We start from the raw sequence: 19,491 nt of genomic DNA, 5'->3' as shown, positions 1-19,491 counted from the left end.
GTTACTGACTTTATTTGATTTAAAACAACTGAAACTAGTCTGTTCGTGTAATGAGTCTTGCTCAATTAAATTAGAAAAATTATATACATATAGGCTTAGGATTTCTAATTAATAGCCTTAAAGAAGTAGGCATGATTGAGATTAAGGTAAATATTTTTTTAATCAAATAACGAAACATCGTGTCCGATGTATTGAATTTTTATTTTAAATTATTCAAGAATTGTAAATAACATCATTAAGACAGAAAGGGGAAATTTATATTGCATTCAACATGATGACTTAAGTTATAAAAAGTTACATATATCAAGCATGACTTAAAATAAAGTTGACTTTGTAATATACCATCTTTTTGTGAGGAAATAACATTATATCATGCAAAGCTCAAAAAAGTAGTAAAACAATAAAATTGTTATATAAAAGAAGAATTTGAGTGCCAGACCTTGATATTTCAGAGATAAAAATGAATAGAGATGAAGGAATTTTAAAAACATGGCACAGAAAATTAAACATGTATCAGTGTCTGCTGTAAGGCATCAAAGGGAAAATTGTAACAAATCCAAAACCTAGAATAGGCAGAAGCTTGTTAAGGTGATTTACTGAACATTTTTGACTTAAAAAAAACACACAACATGATAAAGGAGGGAGTTAACAACTCATCATTATAATACTAACAAAATATGCTTTTGTCAAAATTCAAAGTTAAACTTTAGCTCATTTCAGAAAACGATCCTGGCACATCTGTGGATCTCCGCCTTTGACGCTTTGAAGCGATGCCAGGTGACTCCTCAGAGTTTCCAGAAGCACGTTTTCCTGCTCTTACTGGTACTGATGCTTCAGAGAAAACAGAAAGCTGTTATTTTAAATTAATTCCAAAATTAGACAAATAAAACAAATGGAAAACGTACCAAGTTGTCTGTTAATCTCTTCTAGTTCTTTAGTCATGGCATCCTTCTGTGTTTTTGCCTGGAGCATTTCATCCACCCATTTTGGGGAATGGTCCTTAAGATCCTTTTCTACCTTTTCCTTTTCTTGCACCGCTGCGCAGTACCGATTAAGCACATCTACCATAAAGAAAAATAAATAAACGAATAAATGTTCTATCCACAAACACATTTGAAAGTCTGGATCTTATTATAACCAGTGCAGAATCCCGATTCTCTTCATTGTCTGCTGTTTTATTGTAGATTTGCTGCTTTTTTTTTCCATGACGCAGTTTTTGGCAAATTTCAGTTATGACCTTGTGCTTAACTCTAGATTTCTGCTAATGCAGTCACTAAGCCAGATTAGTGACTGCATTAGCAACACCTGGCAGCTACTATTCCTAAATACTGTGGAAGAAATAAGAGCATGTAATCCTATTGGCAAACAGGCTCCTTACTGATTAATTAATGATGATAATAAATATTACATTTAACCAAACAATGTTTCGTTACAACAGGATGAACAAAAATGATTGAAAAGCTGTCACCTATTTGTTCCTTCAGTTCTTCATAATTGTCTGGTAGAGGAGCTCCAAACACTTTCAGTTTGTTAATCGGTGGCGCTCTGTTCTGTGAACCTCCAAATTTGCCACTGGCACTGACTCTTTCCCCGGTTCGGGTCAGTATGGTGGAACACTGTATACGCTTCTCCACAAGCTGCAAAAGACAATACATTCATCTGCTGAACAAACTCCAGCTGGTCAGCATGGCAGGTTGATTAGCATGAGCGCCAGCGGTCAGCTAAAACCCCTCACCGCGTTTTTGTAGTTGGTGGCTGAGATTACGTCATCCATCACAATCGTGTCGCCAAGGAGGTTTTTAAACACTGGCAAAGAAAACAAGAGGGAAGCTTTCAGATATGTGATGATTTACCCAAAACCCTACTGGAGAGACAGTAATGTGATTGTAGAAAATGAATCAGGAAGAAAGTAATCACCTTTTATCAGGTTATTGCGATCACAACCCAGCTGTTTGTCACGATAAATCAGGTGTTCCCTGGCAAAGGTTGGGTTTCCAGAAGGTTTAAAAAGTTCTTGGCGGTTTCTTATATGTGGCAGGGGTCTATAAGATATGGTAAATTGAAAAAGGAAATTCAAAAGAAGAAATTATAAATTTGCAATATTGCATAATGAATCCTCATTGTCAACGTTGCATGAAAAGGCAGAAGACATTTAACTAACAATTTTAGATAAATGCCTAGATCTTATTTAATCAGTCATTTAAGCTTATGCTGTCAGGCCATGATTTTTCCAGAGATCAACAAAAACTGATTTTGCTGTAACTGATTCTGAAGCACGGTCGATATTAATAATATTGTCAATATTATTTTATCAAATATAATTGCAGATTCAGACCAGAAAACAATTTCACAAAAAATAACCACATATTTGTCCAAGATAGGCAACAGATGCTCAGTCATAATATGTACATGGTGTTTTATTAATCAAAGCAGCTCCACTGTTGGTGCCCCCCATGTCAACAATGTTACATGTCAGTCTGCAGAGGGTTGCATTTTTACATTTTTTTCCAGCTTTTGTCTCCCCCTTGTGGTGACGGAACAATAACAAAAGGCATGCTAATGCATATCCTGTTTGTATTTACAGGAATATGCATGATTCAGAAAAAGCACAGGTAAAATAATTATAGAAAAATATTACAAAAGCTTCTAAAAACACTCAAAAAGTAAAACTATTTATTCCAAGAGAGATTAAAACTATTTATTTCTTTTGTTTTACAAAATATTGTTGTACCTGTCCTCCTGTTGCACAAGAAAACCGTCGAGGGCCATGACCTGCTGATTTCCCTGTGTGTCTTTATAAAGTTTCTGAGCTGCTTCGGTCGTTGTGGTGATGATGCAGTCAATGTCTCCCTGCAATTGCCAGGAGATGACCCTTGCAATATCATCAGCAGCAACAAAGGCCAGTTCACCAACCTGCAATCAGGGAGACAAAACTTTTAAACACGAACATCTAAAGGAATACGGCTTTGAAAGTTCTCATCACCATTCCAAGAATGTCAGGCCCGCTGAAATTTCTATGAATGGAAAAGATTCTTCTTGGAGTTTTCTCTATCCGTTCCACTTCAGATTTCTTCTCCTGTAGGTATCTTTTAATGTCTGTGATCTGAAAAAGTTGAATATACATGAATGCCATCTTGAAAAAAATAAATGACTGCAACTTAAGGAGAAAAACAAAAGTAAAAGTTCTCCAAAACGTACTGATAATGGGTGTTCTGTTATTATGCCTCTTTCATTCAGCTCATTTCTGAGAGAAACTTCTTTCCTAGTTGAGACGACGACATTATCTAGAGTGAGAAGAATATATTATTTATTTTATATTTTATATTTATATTTTATATTTTATTTTATATATAATTTTTTGAGACAGGGATTTTGGGTTTTCATGAGCTGTTTGCCAAAATCATCAAAATTAAAACAATAAAAGACCTGAAATATTTCAGTTGGTGTGCAATGAATCTAAAATATATGACAATTTAATTTTTATCATGACATTATGGAAAATAATGAACTTTATCACAATATTCTAATTTTATGACCAGCACCTGTATATAATCCTTCAGGCTTAATTTTAAATATAAAAATCCAAAATTCTCTAGTCATGGCAGAATGGATGGATGAGTAACAGAGGAAGAAGAAAAAGGAAAAAAATAACCCTGACAATACAGATATTTTTGTGGGGTTTCAAACATCATTAATTAGAATTTATTGTGACAATGAACAATCTCAAATCTTATCATACCAAGAAATTTATCAGAATAAATTATAAACAGTACAATAAATGCCAAAACAGTACAATAAATGTGAGACATAAGCATTTGTATGCAGGTGAATAAAATAGATTCTGGTGTCTAAAGAAAGGTTAAAAACAAACAAAGTTAACTGATAGAACCAGTACCAACAAGAGGAGTAGAAAGAGATTCAGAATAAGGCTATATATTGAAATACACACAAAAACTGGTCATATGTCTCAGATTATTTGGAAAAACATATGAAATATACCCAAACAAAAAGTAAATGTTCAACCCATTCATACAAATGTATTTACTCAGAAACTGTGGTGTAAGGGATAAGTCGTCCATTCCAGAAACACTCAAAGATGTCCCTCTTCCCTCTGGCCCGATTCATGGTTCCAGACTGATTCTCATCATCATCTTCGTCAACAGATGCTAAAAACACAGAAGCACATCCACTTCACAGATCAAGTTGTGAGAAATCTTTTCCTAAACTGCATGAGATCTGAATACCTTGAAGAGCACTGGGATCTTTGGGGTAGGTCTCCTTGTCGTAAAGAAATGGATGATATCTCAGGATTCCCTCCAAGGAGCCGCCGTCGGAAGTGGTGGCCTTGAACTCAAATGTGTCTACAGCTGAGTTTATGTACAGGGTCTGCAAGTCATCCTGCACTTCTCTGAGATTCTTCTGACGTAAACCTTTAGGAGGTTTCTCCCGCAAAGTTACCTGGCAAAAACAATTAAAGAAAGCATCTGAAATAAAATCATAAGCTGAGAAGCAGTGCAAATGGCTACTGAACTGTTTTTTGGCATCTAAAATATTTTAAATCTCTAATTCTGGATGGGATGATCACTTTTTATGATGAGTGACACCTTTATTTCACAAAATGTTTGTTATATTCAAAATCTGTAAACTAAACCTAACAATCTATCAAAGTCCTTTATAGGCTAAGCCAGAGCTTAAACATAAATCCAATGAAACACTTCAGGAAAAACCTAATGATTGTTGTTTATACAACTTGACTGAGCTTGACAGGATCTGCAGTGAAGAATGAGACAGAAATATCTAAAAGACGGATATTCTGAGGTTACAATAAACATAACCAAGGGTAGTTGAGATTAGGAGAAACAAAGAGTACCAAAATTGAGTCTTGTGACTCCCCATATGTTGAAAAATGTTGAAGAAAGCCTGTGATTTAATTTAATGCACTATGAAATAATTAAATGTGAAAAATGTGATCAGTGGTAAAAAAAAAAAAAAAAAAAAAAAAAAGGTGTTTGAGTGCACAATACATGACCTAAAAAGACAAAACAATTACAGTAATAGTCAACCAAACTCACCAGAATATCAATTTTTGGATTGGCGTCTAATTTTTGAGACTGGTCCATTTTGTGGTTTCTGTCGACTCCATGAATGTAATAATGATAAATGTGCCTGAAAAAAAAAAAAAAAAAAAAAAAATATATATATATATATATATATATATATATATATATATATATATAAAAGCACTATTAGGTCCCATGCTTCTGACATGCATGGGTTCATACTCTATTTGATATGAGTGAGCAAACTCACGCTAGCTGTCTGGTCCACTCATGAAAATCATCTTTTAGATATTTGATGTGATCAGGACAGACTCCTGTTATAACAACAGCAGTGAAGCTTTCCTTCCTGGTTTCCTCCTTGATGATGTCTTGAAGGTAGCGCTCCTCGTGTGTTATGTGCGAGAAGTCACCAGGCTGCCGCGAGAGGTCAAAATGAGATGTGCCGATTACTTTTATCAGTGAATTCACCAAACACTTTCATTAAAATCTCTCACCTTCCTGTTTAAGATGGTCCCTTTGTAAACATCCTCTTTGTTCTTCTCTTTTTTCTCAAACTCGTCCTTTGATAGAACCAGCTCATGAACATCTGGAGAGTTTCTTGGTTTGGTGATCATCTGATAGTTACAAAATGCTATGGTTCATTATGAAGATACACCGATTTTTTTTTACACATTCAAAAAATATGAGAAAAGATTTATTCAAAACCATTTATGGAAGAATTTATGGTTGAAGTGAGGCAGTAAGACAGCCCTGAACATCACTCTATGGCTGCCATGTTTGGATGTCAAGATGTTCCGTTTTCTGAAATGCTGTGTTAGTTTTGCTCCAGACTGATTTGCTCATCAGTCCACAAAATATTTTCTCAAAAGTCTTAGGGATTATCAAGCATTTTCTGGCAAATGTATTGTTTTTGGGCAACAGTGGTTTTTACCTCGCCCCTCTTTAATAGATGTGCTACCATGAATACGCAACCAACAAAGCAATGCTGTAAACATCGAGTTGGCCAGTATTCCTTCACAAAGACGTGAGAGACACAGAAAACTTCTGCTAAAAGTGGGAGAAGAGGTATTGAATCACGGTCTGTAATTTTCATCCACAGAGCACTTTTCTGCTTAATTCTGTTCTCCCATTCAGACTGCTAGTGTTTTTAAAAATAAAAAAATAATCAGGATCATTAGGTGATTGTTTTGCAGTACGCTTAAGAGGCCATTTAGCTTTTGCTGATTTATGATTTATTTTGGAGAGAGGAAGTCTTTTATTTTGAAGAATGCTTAACAGGATCTAGTTTTGTCTTTTGCCACCATAGACATAAGCTGTGTCCGAATTCAGGGTCTGCATCCTTCGAAGGACGGATTTGTAGGCCGATTACGTCATAGCGTGGCGACAAGGCCTGTCCGAATTCAAAGACTCCTTCAAATGCACCCTTCAAATGCATCCTTCTTTTCCCCAGATTTGAAGGATGGGTCTGGTGTATCCTTCACCATAGACATAATATAAGGATAGACGCCTCATGGACCGCTCTCGCCTATTGTCGCTGGCGAGATTTAGGGCGGCCATCTTGGAGCGGTACTCCACTCCACTCAGCGTTATGTGTCTAGCAGGCACAATGACGTATCAGCGCATTTAATCGATCATAACACACTTTTTTGTTACTGAAACCATATTCAAACATCTATCAAAGCAACATTTATAAACAATAGTATTTTTTAAGTATGTTTTTAATACATAGTTCATCATATTTAAATATGCTTAGTGGCTATAACAATAGAATAGGAATGGAATATTCTGATATCGATGTATGAAGAGCATATTACAAAGCAGCCGTTCATAATTTATTTAATAAATTATTTAGTAATATCAATATATATATTTATATAACTATACAAACACTAATAAATAAAGATTAATGGCACAAATAAATAATGATTAATAGTGAATTATATATATATATATATATATATATATATATATATATATATATATATATATATATATATATATATATATGTATATACACTGCTCAAAAAAATAAAGGGAACACTCAAATAACACATCCTAGATCTGAATGAATGAAATATTCTCATTGAATACTTTGTTCTGTACAAAGTTGAATGTGCTGACAACAAAATCACACAAAAATTATCAATGGAAATCAAATTTATTAACCAATGGAGGCCTGGATTTGGAACCACACACAAAATTAAAGTGAAATGTTCCCTTTATTTTTTTGAGCAGTATATATATATATATATATATATATATATATATATATAAATAAATGTTTTTCAGCCGACGAGTCCAAATTCCGATGCGAGATTCATCCGTGCTGCAGTGAATCCGTCTCTCTTTAAAGATATCTCCCGCTTCTTACTCACATCGTGTCTTTAGGAAACTTTCAAAACAAAAACGGAAGATTTAGGATGTATCTTACTTTTGACAGAGTGAAAGAATATAAATAATAGTCTTTACCACCTGTGTAAACTTTGCCGGTGAATGTTATAACACATAATATAACATAATATAAGTTTTATAATGTGTTATATTGTTTCATTTCTAATATAGGCTCTTGTGTCAGATAATCTAAGTCAATGTTAGAGAATAATTAATTTTTTTGGACTCTCAGTTAGCCTTCATAGCTGGGCTGAACCCGTATTACACCAAGCACTGTAGCTAATATTAGCTGGTATCTCGCCGGTGGACATAAATACAGTAAAGTAATATTCTAATCACAATATATACACAATAATATGTCCATCTTACTTGTGAAATGTTGTCTGTGGAGCCCTCACATCAATAATCCATCGATCTGAACAACAATATCCCTCAGTGCTGAGGCATCTTCTGCTGTTTTGATTGAGCAAAGTAGGAGTGTATACCGCTCCAAGATGGCCGCCGTATTTCCTGCGCCGGAGCGGCCAATGCGGGGTCTACTCTTATATTATTATTTTATTGTTTACGTAGTTAAATATTAATATAGTTATGAAGGGTTCACTACCGAAACATTGTTATTCATTACCGACATGTTTTTTCATTACCGCTATGTTAACTTTATGAGGATTTATTTAGATTAGTTATATCCTCCTGACTACCAGTAGTTCATTTTTGTCCTCTGTAGAGGACATTTCTAAACTTGAATGTCTCCCACCCCCTAAATTCTACTGAATTAATTCCTTTTGGTATCTACAGAGGACATTTAGTGCTTTTCAATGATACGACATGTGAAGGGGTGGGGCTTCTGTACTTTCCTTTTTCTAATTCAGAAAAATGGCGTTCATCAGTACAAGCACATTTTATGGAGGGAGACAAAGTAAGTGCATAAAACTTTTTATTGTGCAAATTTTGGTTTAAAATGTTGGCATATTCTAAATAAGTCTCTTAGCAGCATATTAAAACATTCTATGAATTATTTTGACTACTTTATCGTAGTATTTAAAAGTTGAAAAATTGTCCTCTGTAGTGGACATTTGTAATTACTTTTCTGTTTTTTCTGTATCCATCCATCCATCCATCCATCCATCCATCCATCCATCCATCCATCCATCCACCCACCAACCCATCCATCCATCCATCCATCCATCCACTCATTCATTTATCCATCCATCCATCCATCCATCCATCCATCCATCCATCCACTCATTCATTTATCCTCCCACCAACCCATCCATCCATCCATTCATCCATCCATCCACTCATCCATTTATCCTCCCACCAACCCATCCATCCATCCACTCATTCATTTATCCATCCATCCATCCATTTATCCACCCACCCACACATCCATCCATCCATCCATCCATCCATCCATCCATCCATCCATCCATCCACTCATTCATTTATCCTCCCACCAACCCATCCATCCACCCATCCATCCATCCACTCATTCATTTATCCATCCATCCATCCATCCATCCACTCATTCATTTATCCATCCATCCATCCATCCATCCATCCATCCATCCATCCATCCATCCATCCATCCACTCATTCATTTATCCATCCATCCATCCATCCATCCATCCACTTATTCATTTATCCACCCACCCACCCACCCATCCATCCATCCATCCACTCATTCATTTATCCATCCATCCATCCATCCATCCAACCAACCCGGAGAGAACCCATCATACACAGGGAGAACAAGCAAACTCTATGCAGAAAGACCCTGGGCCAGGTTCTGGGTTCTTGGCCTTCTTGCTAAGCAACAGTGCTCAGTTTTGTCAATGTGAAATTCATTCTTATCTTGATGTTTGGATATTTTCTTTCGGACAAACTGGTTGCCATCAAGGTTCAATTTCAAATGTATGGGGTTCAGATGTCCACTGTAGTGGACACATGATATTTCAAAAATAAAAACTTTTTTCCAAAAAAAATGTTTTCAGTATGCTAATTACTTTACAAAGATTGTGGAATTTAAAAAAAATGGTGATTGGACAATATTTTTTTTTCCTGGTAGTCAGGAGGATATGAATTACTTTTATATTTTAATCCCTTGGTGAAATGTGCTAGTCTCTTTATATTATGGTTATATTGTTTTTTCAATGTAATGATTTAATACAAAATCACAATCAAAATTGACTTTGAAATTTGCATCATTGTTACGGTGATGAACTGATTTTTTGCATTAAATAAAACATTTTGTCAAAAATGCCAATTTTTGTTTGTATCTGTCCTTCTGTGCAAACTGAAGTCCTTGGTGTCCAAAAAATGTGAAAAAAAAAAAAAGATTTTGTGATTTCAAATTTCTTCATGGAACTTGTGTTACGGTAATGAATTTATTTGCTCAAAGTTAGAATAAAATGTTTAAAAATACCTAGAAATTGTGCATATAGATTAGAATTTTACAGTGAAAAGTAAAATTAGGATCTATTTTATAAAGAGTGAGTGTTTTTGTGTGTATATAATGGTTTTTAATATTATATACACATATAATATTTGCTACAAGTTGGACCATGTTCGTGAGAATCACCTAGTCAGCGCGTCGGGAGCCAGCAGCAGCAGGGCGTCAGGAGCCAGCAGTAGCAGGGCGTCGGGAGGCAGCAGCAGGGCGTCGGGAGCCAGCAGTAGCAGCGCGTCGGGAGCCAGCAGTAGCAGGGCGTCGGGAGCCAGCAGTAGCAGGGCGTCGGGAGCCAGCAGCAGGGTGTCGGGAGGCAGCAGCAGGGCGTCGGGAGCCAGCAGTAGCAGCACGTCGGGAGCCAGCAGTAGCAGGGTGTCGAGAAGCCAGCAGCAGGGCGTCGGGAGGCAGGAGCAGCAGCACGTTGGGAGCCAGCAGTAGCAGGGCGTCGAGAAGCCAGCAGCAGGGCATCGGGAGCCAGCAGCAGCAGCACGTCGGGAGCCAGCAGCAGCAGGGCATCGGGAGCCAGCAGTAGCAGGGCGTCGGGAGCCAGCAGCAATTCGAGAACCCAGCACTAAGGTGTCGAGAGCCATCAGAGAGAGTCGAGAGCCATCAGAGAGAGTCAAGAGCCATCAGAGAAAGTCGAGAATGCAGCAGTGACTCAAGAAGCGCGAGTCAAGAAGCCACCACCAAGTCGAGAAGCCACGAGCGACTCGAGAAGCCACCAGCGACTCGAGACCCCAGCAGCGACTGGAGAAGCCACCAGAGAGTCGATAGCCTAGCAGCAACTCGAGACCCCAGCAGCGACTCGACAGCCCAGCAGCGACTCGAGAGCCCAGCAGCGACTCGAGAGCCCAGCAGCGACTGGAGAAGCCACCAGCGACAGGAGAAGCCACCAGAGAGTCGATAGCCTAGCAGCAACTCGAGACCCCAGCAGCGACTCGACAGCCCAGCAGCGACTCGACAGCCCAGCAGCGACTGGAGAAGCCACCAGAGAGTCGATAGCCTAGCAGCGACTCGAGACCCCAGCAGCGACTCAACAGCCCAGCAGCGTCTCAACAGCCCAGCAGCGACTCAACAGCCCAGCAGTGACTGGAGAAGCCACCAGCGACTGGAGAAGCCACCAGAGAGTCGAGACCCCAGCAGCGACTCGACAGCCCAGCAGCGACTCGACAGCCCAGCAGTGACTGGAGAAGCCACCAGCGACTGGAGAAGCCACCAGAGAGTCGAGTCCCCAGCAGCGACTCAACAGCCCAGCAGCGACTCGACAGCCCAGCAGTGACTGGAGAAGCCACCAGTGACTGGAGAAGCCACCAGAGAGTCGAGACCCCAGCAGCGACTCAACAGCCCAGCAGCGACTCGAGAGCCCAGCAGTGACTGGAGAAGCCACCAGCGACTGGAGAAGCCACCAGAGAGTCGAGAGCCCAGCGGCGACTCGACAGCCCAGCAGCAACTCCAGAAACCAGCACCAGTTTCACAGACCAACCCAGAGAACTAGAACATCCATAATGGCAGAAAATATCTTAAAGTTCCAGACTGGTACATGGTCTTTAAAACTGTCCCAGTCCATGTACCGACTTCTCTCAGAACTGATGGTGGCTTCTGGTTCTCTTGTTCTGCCAGCCTTTCTTGAAGCAGAGCATTTTCGTTTATCAGCTCCGCGTTCTGCTTGCACAGGTTTTTGATTTTTTGCCTGTTGCTGCGCTGTATACTACGCAGATTGTCCAGCTGTCCCCAAACATTGTCTAGTTCTCTAGCCTGCTGATCAACCTTCTTCTCTGCTGTTTTCAGCTCCATCCGAAGACCTTGGGCTTCTTCTCTCAGACGTCCTTGGACATCTTCTAATGCCTGCACTTCCTTTATGTCATCTTTATACTGGCGCTCCTTCTGATTTAGCTCTTCGCAAAGTGAGACCAGCTGACCACGGAGAGCATTGTTTTGGCATTCCAGCAGGTCATACTGAGCTTGCAGGCGACTGGGCATACAAGGTCGAGACTTTAAATCCTCGATTTTCCTCCGTAAGTTTTCCACGGTCTGCTGGAGCTCCAGGTTTTCTATCTCCAGAGTTCTGTCCATATTTTTCTTAGAAGTCTTCACTGAAGGGGAATATTCTTCTTCTGATATGTACAGCAAATGAGTTGGCATTAAAGAGAGTCATCAGTGATGTCATAGAGCATGAGTGACATCACTGGTACATCAAAGCCACTGTGTGTGGGTGTGTGTTCTGTTTTGTTTTTGCTCCTCTTCCGTGCATCAGAGCTCGCTCTGCAGCCATGTAGTGATGGCTTATTTTGACACACAGACTAACAAAACTACTACAAACACTGCACACACACTCACAAACTCCAACTAACACACTTATCATCTAAAAAACTCATCCGAAACACTCCTAGTAAAATCCAAAGCGTCATTGCGCTCCAGTCTCTTCCCGGCTCGCACCACAAGTCTCCTCTCTCCCCAACGACATACCGACAACACCTTTTCATTGGGTGTTTTAGAAATGTGGTACATTTGAGGAAATCGAAAAAAATGGACGTCATATAGCATTCAAGCATTTCCTGGTCACGAAACATTCACTGAATGAGCCACCAATGTGAAAAATGAAACCCGCAGACTCCTTTTCGTCTTCCGGCTCAAAGCAGAGCTGCCTGCTGCGCGTTCATTCTTCACATAATCCTTTATATACAGAACAGAAACCACTAAGCTGAAAACAAATCAAGTGGATGCCACCGATCGCTCCGGTATCCAAACTTTGCATCAATTTCGCGATCTCACTGCTTTTGCCGCTACGCTGTTCTCTTTCACCGTAACTTGAACAACTTTACTTTGTTTCGTAGCAACAAAATACAGACCATAATTATTTGTTGAAGATGTGAGATTTCCAATAACAAAGGAATCTAATGTTGCGTTCCATTTCTTCCTTTTGGAAGGTCATTTCCTGTTACATTCCCAGAAAAGCCCATCTAACATTTCTCTGACATTCGGAAAAATATGGTTTACATATTTAAGAATAACTCCGGTTTTACTTGGTCTATTAACACAATTTAAAAACTGGTGTGTAGTTTAACATGTGCACTTTAAACAGAAGTTGAAAGTGAGACGTGGGAGAGAGGTCACGTGATCCAGACCAAGATGGAGGCTTGAGGCTTTTTTTCCGTTCCAGGCTTAAAATATTTTTATAACTTCCTCCAGTTAAATACATCTTTGTCAACTTTGAAACACTTCGGGGATGCCTAGACCACATTGTGAAAAAGATTTCCCAATTTTTTCCCCGGCGGGTTCTTCCACCAAGAAGAAAACCGTTCCGACGGATCCCAGTCAGGCCGAAGCTAATGCTAGCGAATCAGAGCTAACCAACCGTACAACACGAAGCTGAAGTTGGTTTCCAGGTGGCGTCGCCGCTCGCTCCTGACACCAGGTGGCCGCGGCTGTCCATCCTGACACCAAGTGGCGGCGGGTTTCTTTCCTGACACCAGGTGGCGGCGGCTGTCCATCCTGACACCAGGTGGCGGCGGCTGTCCATCCTGACACCAGGTGGCGGCGGCTGTCCATCCTGAAACCAAGTGGCGGCGGGTTTCTTTCCTGACACCAGGTGGCGGCGGCTGTCCATCCTGAAACCAAGTGGCGGCGGGTCTCCCTCCTGACACCAGGTGGCCGCGGCTGTCCATCCTGACACCAAGAGACCCTTTTCACATGACGTCACACAACTTCCGTTTTGGCTCGAAGCTGTGTATCCTTAGTTCCGGTGTACATAGTAAGTAATGATAAAGTTGTCTATTTCATATATATATCTATCTCTGCCAGCATATGTTGATCAGACAGAACACCGGAGCATGTGTTCTGTCCGGTGTTCTCTAAAAGTTTACTGTGTAAACTTTTAGAGAGTTTACACAGTCTCTAAAACATTTGCCTAAAATAAGATTTGAAAATATATCACGATTTGCAAACCAATTTTCTCTGACAACAAAATCTAAATTAGACAAAGGCTACAAATTCTTCACCGAACAATACCCGTTTGACTATGAAGGTAGGTATTTTTGTTTTGCGTAACCGTTAGCTTAGCATTAGTGAATTTTGTTAGCTAGCTAACTACGTGACATAACTGTTCCTTAACCAGAACGTTTTACTGTTTTTGAACTATAACGTTTTAGGCTCTAATCTTGATCAGATTCTTAAATTACAGACTGGAGTTGCTACTCATCCTATAAAATAGGGATTTGTTTGTTATAAGCGGAGATGTCCGGTGCCGGAGATGTCCGGTGCTGCTTTTTAATGCCTTCCTCTAATCGGACCACTTTTTCGGTAACGAATAATCTAACGAGTTCGTATTTCAAATCCAGTAATCAGATTAAAGTTATTTATGCCAATCACTGCACATTAATATTTTCTTTTGTATTTATTTTTATTCCTTCTGTGCGTCTTTGGGAGGGACTCTGACAGCAGCGACAGAAACATTAACAGTGCATGGAGGTGCGCATTTTGTTGCTGGAAAAACAGAAATGTCGTCAAGCCCAATTGTTATTTGTGGCTTTTGTCTTGATTTTTCTAAACTCATAAAAAGTAATGATTCACCGGTCGCGTTTTTTGGGGGACTTGTGTTTGAACGTGAAGTTGCTCATTTGAGCTTGGAAATGAGCAGAGATACATAATCAGCCCCAGAATATTTAAAATACTATTCTAAACAACGTTGTTGGAAGCTGTCCTTTATTTTCCATTAATACAGAAAACCTCTAAACGTTACATCACTGACAGGCGGCGGTGTATATGTTTCCTAACTGTGGCTAAAGCTGCTGCTAGCTGGTTTACTCATGATCGGAGGCTGGTTGGAGAATGGTAAATTGACAATGACTAATAACGGTTATCTAACACGTAAATACTGTTTTATAAAATACAGAAAGTGAACCTCTAAACGTTACAGCACTGACAGAGTATATTTTTTCCTAAATGTGGCTAAAGCTGCTGCTAGGTGGTTTACTCTCCGATCGGAGGCTGTTTATTTTATACACACTTAGAGAATGGTGAATTTACAATGATTAATAACAGCTATCTAACACTTAAGTGCTGTTATTATTAAAGTTACCTTTTATTATATCCTTAAGATTATGAGAATGCGGGAATTTTTCAGCTTGGTTCCCAAGGCAAAATCACACCGGAAGTAAAGATACCCAGTTTTGAGTTATGGCGGCCATTGTCTGACGTCACTGTGAAAAGGGTCTATTGGTAGACCTGTCCGAATCCACAGACATTTTTCTTCCGGTCTTAGTTTATTCCCGGCCTTCGAAGGACCCGTCCTACGTAGACCAGTCCTTCGAAGGATGCAGACCCTGAATTCGGACACAGCTATAATAAAATTATCACGTTTTAACAATATACGTATCACGTTTTAACAAGATGCATAACATGTTTTAACAAGATACGTATCACGTTTTAACAAGATGCATAACATGTTTTAACAAGATACGTATCACGTTTTAACAAGATACGTATCACGTTTTAACAAGATATGCATCACGTGATAGCGCTCGAATTTTTTTCCTGCGTGATAGCAATGCGCTTCCGTAGTTACCTCTGCTCTCTCATCAGTTCCTCTTTTCCCCTGACTTTTCACCTACCATCTTCCTCCAACACAACATCAGTGACCTTTAATTACAGTTACACATTTTACACCATTTCAAGTTCAATGTCAAAATCACATTTATAACCTTTTAGTTTCTCTAGTTTAGCATTCATTTATAATATTATAATAACCATAACTTATTAGTTACTCCTATTATAATTATAATGCGAGTTATTACAGACACTTCTGAAAAGAAACCAAGAATAATCCATTATTCTAATTATTTGATACCAAGTTACAGTTACTTGTTTCACCTGTAAGTACTTCCACAAGTGTAAGAGCAAGTTTTAACCTGCTCTTCCTGTTCCATGACTCTCTTTCTGCCTGACTATATTTTTTTTAAATAGAAAAAAGTAGAATTAAAGCAAAGTTTGCAGGACACAATAAGAACCAGATTAATTTCATTACCGTCTGAGTCTACTGCTGGGTCTTGATGTCACCTGTTGAATCAATTTTAAAGGTAACTTTATTCATTGTTACTATTAAACCAAAATCTCTAGCATGGGGAAGTGGGATGATCTCGACTTTTCTCGACAAGTGGGAGAAGAGGTACTGAATCACAATATGTAATTTTCACCCACAGAGGACTTTTCTGCTTAATTCTGTTCTCCCATTCAGACTGGCAGTGTTTTTAAAAAGGTTTAAAATTAAGGCTAATTTGTGTTCTACAATAATCTTTGTAACAAAACAACACATTTTAAATGGCTTCATAAGCACACTCACTCTGACTGAGTTTCCAATGTGGAATGCTGCTTGTTTGCCCCCAACTCCAAAGTAGGATATATCGCTGTTGAGACTGCGACGTACAGGTTCAGGACGAGTGTAACCCTCTCTTTCACTAGATCCCCAAAAAGATTTCCAAGAAACAAGTCAGGTAATGTGGCAGAATTATGTTTTTATACAAAAAGCTATTGAAGTGGACACACTCACTGGGAAGTCTGCAACGAACCTTTCAAATGTGCTGTTTTCCCTTGTGAACTTAGAGAGTCTGTAAACAGCCCAGTTATTGAGCTGCTTGGAGGTCATCCCGCATCCATTGTCCAACACAACGACAGTAAATGTTTTGTCAAATAGCTGTCCAGAATGGAAAGGAAAAAACACGACAAGTTATGCAAAATTATTAAAACAGAATTCAGGGGTTTCTACTTTGGTTAATACTCAATTTATTGTGCAAGGCATAATCAATTGTGTTAATGAACATGTTCAAGTTTTCATTCATACAATATTTCTACACATTTTGTCTTAATATAACCACAAACTGTTGAGTGTTTTATTGGGAATTTTGGTGATAATACAAAGCAATTCATAATTGTACAGTGGAAGGAAAATTGATACATAATATTCAACAATGTTAAAAGTCATGTTGCTACTATGTACTTACTCCTCTTTAATCTGGCATTCCTAAATTATGTCAAAAACGTATGCTGTAAACATCGAGTTGATAGTAACATTTTCAAAAGTAAGAAGCAGAACCAACCAGCCTTATCTCTATACTCCTGACTCCAGTGATTTTTGCTGTGGCTGAAAGAGCATTGTCCACCAGCTGAGCAAGAGCGCAGGCTGAAAAAAATGACACAAAGACACCAAAAGCTTAAGGTAATAAGCTGCATTCCCTGTTCCCAAATTATGAGCACCACTTTGATTACATTAATACCCACACAATGATTTTTGGCCCTCGATAAAGTACTCATCTGTCCCACTTTCAGTCATTGTGCTGTAGTGAGGAATGAAGTTAATCTCTTCCTCGATTGAAGCTGGCAGGACTTGGTTTGTTTTTCGTAGCAGATAGAGGGTGGTGCCATCTTTCAGTTTATCTGAAATGAGTGAAAGAATAATATTCTATGTTCTCCGTTTCAGAGTTTTCCTCTGTTTCATAAACATGAACAGGTTTACTTACCAAATTTATCAGCATCCACTATTATTCTGTCAGTTGTTGTCAACACAAATGTCTCATTTGAAGGGACAGAAAACTTCTGTGGGGACAAAAAACAATGATATATTATCTGGTTGAAGAATTTTTGAGATCAGACACTGATGTGGGATGAAAACTCCTGGCCATTTATTTGGGTTGAGATCAGTGGCACTCACTCATGTTGGAACATTAACATGACAGGAAGTCCTGATTTTATTATTTAAATGCATGGAGAATACTTTCATAACACTTTATTTGAAGGGGTGTGCTTAAATCTGACATGACACTGTCATAAACATAAAGAAGTCTTTATGAATGTTAGTTGTCATGAAGTGTCATCCGGTAAATAATGACACTTTTAATGCAAAGTTGCTGTAAAAGTTGTATTAAAAGTCCATTAAAAGTGCGAAATTAGCATGATTTTGTAAATTATGATAATTTAATGCAAAGTTGGCATTTTTAATGGACTTTCAATGCAACTTTTAGAGCATTATTTAGCGAATGACACTTCGTGACAACAGTCATAAACATTCATAAAGACTTCTTTATGTTCATGACAGACGTCATATAATGTTTTTAACAGTGTCATGTCAGTCTTATGCACACCCCTTCAAATAAAGTGTTACCAATACTTTTTGTAATTCATGAAGAGCTATTATTACCTTTTGAACAACTTGCACAAAGCCTTTAAAGTCCAAACCGCTGGTTTTCAAAGTTTTTCTGACGATCTTTTCAAAGCGGCAGTCGTTCACTTGGATCATCTTGTCTTCTTACTGCATTGAGACTGCAAGAGCGGTAAAACTGTAGCGTTTAGAGATTGGCTTTAATGCAAAGTTGAAGAAAACATAAAAACTTATTTATTCTCAACTCTGTTCCGAAGCATTATTGATCAAATCTCAATGGAACTAGTTTTCTATCTAGTTTTGAGCATAGAGTCTCTCCATTATGAAATGCCCATTTCCTGATTCAGAGATTGTGGTTAAAGTTCATCAGTGGTTGGGATCCACCCACTACACACAGAAACTCCTACTGTAACTGAGAGACACCCACCTGGGTTGTGCACAGTTCTTCTTTCTATTGTCTGTAGCTTCCGCCTCTTTTCTGTGCTTTCTAATAACATGGAGCTTCAGCTGACTGCAATGACTTTGGCTCATACAAGATATAGAAAGGAGATCACAGCTGGTTAAATATCAGTGGGAACCATGTTTGTTCAGTTAACACTGAGAAATGACAAACTTGAAAACAAGGAAAATTCTAACTTGTTTGACAAAATTATCACTTCCCATTTTGCATTTTACTTGGTTATAAGCTTTTCCCTTTTGTTAATAAAGCAATGGCCCAAATGTATGGTGCCCAGAAAGGACCTTAATTATTGTATATATGAAATAGACTGAAAAAACAGATGGTGAACCTAAATGTCAAATTTTAATCTTGAAAAATAAAAAAGAGAAGCAAGTAAAACTGTTTTTCTGATATCTTTATATTTTAGCAACTTTTCTGTTTCAGTTTTAGATTAGTCTTTCATTTTCTGATCTTTCTTTACACATTCAAGGATTATTATTATTTTTTTACTTGCTCTTTGGCTCAGATTTCATGACAGGAGTGAAGTATCTGAGCCAAGGGTGTGGAATCATGATGGGCAGCATGCCCTACATGGCTGAAGTGTCTGTTCCTAACATGTCCCATTAAAGAAACATGGGAAGTTTGATCAGCTTCCTGGCTAAATTTCAGATTTCATACAAGTTGTATTCACATAGATGTTTTGGTAAAATAACTATCCTAATCTTTGTTAGCAGGGGACAGAAGAGAATGAAAGTATTTAACTTATTTTCTTCATATTGTCAGCAACACCTGCGGTGTTGTAATTTCCCATGTTCACAAAGTATCCGGAGCTGCGTTTCTCTTTGGTAAACAGTTAAGAGTTTGCTTTGTCTCATACTGCTCGCTGTTACACTGAATGTAGAACCACAGCAGTGATACAAAGTGAGCCACATGGAAGAACTTGTTTTAAATGTTCACAAACCAGACAAGAATGACTGAAGAGAAAATATATGAATAATCGGAGGCT

At 38.6% G+C, this 19,491-nt stretch overlaps 1 protein-coding gene across 1 annotated transcript; it reads right to left on the bottom strand.

Moving 5' to 3' along the window:
- Positions 1-182: 182 nt before the first annotated feature.
- Positions 183-18,369, bottom strand: LOC106916093 (structural maintenance of chromosomes flexible hinge domain-containing protein 1-like). The gene is made up of 19 exons (XM_088001227.1): positions 18,086-18,369; positions 17,409-17,484; positions 17,170-17,325; positions 16,989-17,071; positions 16,461-16,585; positions 16,235-16,349; positions 5,555-5,674; positions 5,311-5,474; positions 5,073-5,166; positions 4,245-4,458; positions 4,046-4,166; positions 3,199-3,284; positions 2,984-3,103; positions 2,732-2,913; positions 1,918-2,042; positions 1,736-1,806; positions 1,469-1,637; positions 906-1,061; positions 183-831 (listed from the first exon to the last, which is right to left on the bottom strand). The coding sequence occupies exons 1-12, from the start codon at positions 18,182-18,184 to the stop codon at positions 3,281-3,283; spliced, it is 1,371 nt and encodes a 456-aa protein (XP_087857353.1). The 5' UTR covers positions 18,185-18,369; the 3' UTR covers positions 183-831; positions 906-1,061; positions 1,469-1,637; positions 1,736-1,806; positions 1,918-2,042; positions 2,732-2,913; positions 2,984-3,103; positions 3,199-3,280.
- Between the last annotated feature and the right edge of the window lie 1,122 nt (positions 18,370-19,491).

This window comes from Poecilia mexicana, unplaced genomic scaffold, assembly GCF_051168715.1.
Source record: "Poecilia mexicana isolate PSO_F unplaced genomic scaffold, ASM5116871v1 scaffold_20, whole genome shotgun sequence".
NCBI lineage: Eukaryota > Metazoa > Chordata > Actinopteri > Cyprinodontiformes > Poeciliidae > Poecilia > Poecilia mexicana.
This window is presented reverse-complemented; position numbering and strand designations above follow the sequence as displayed.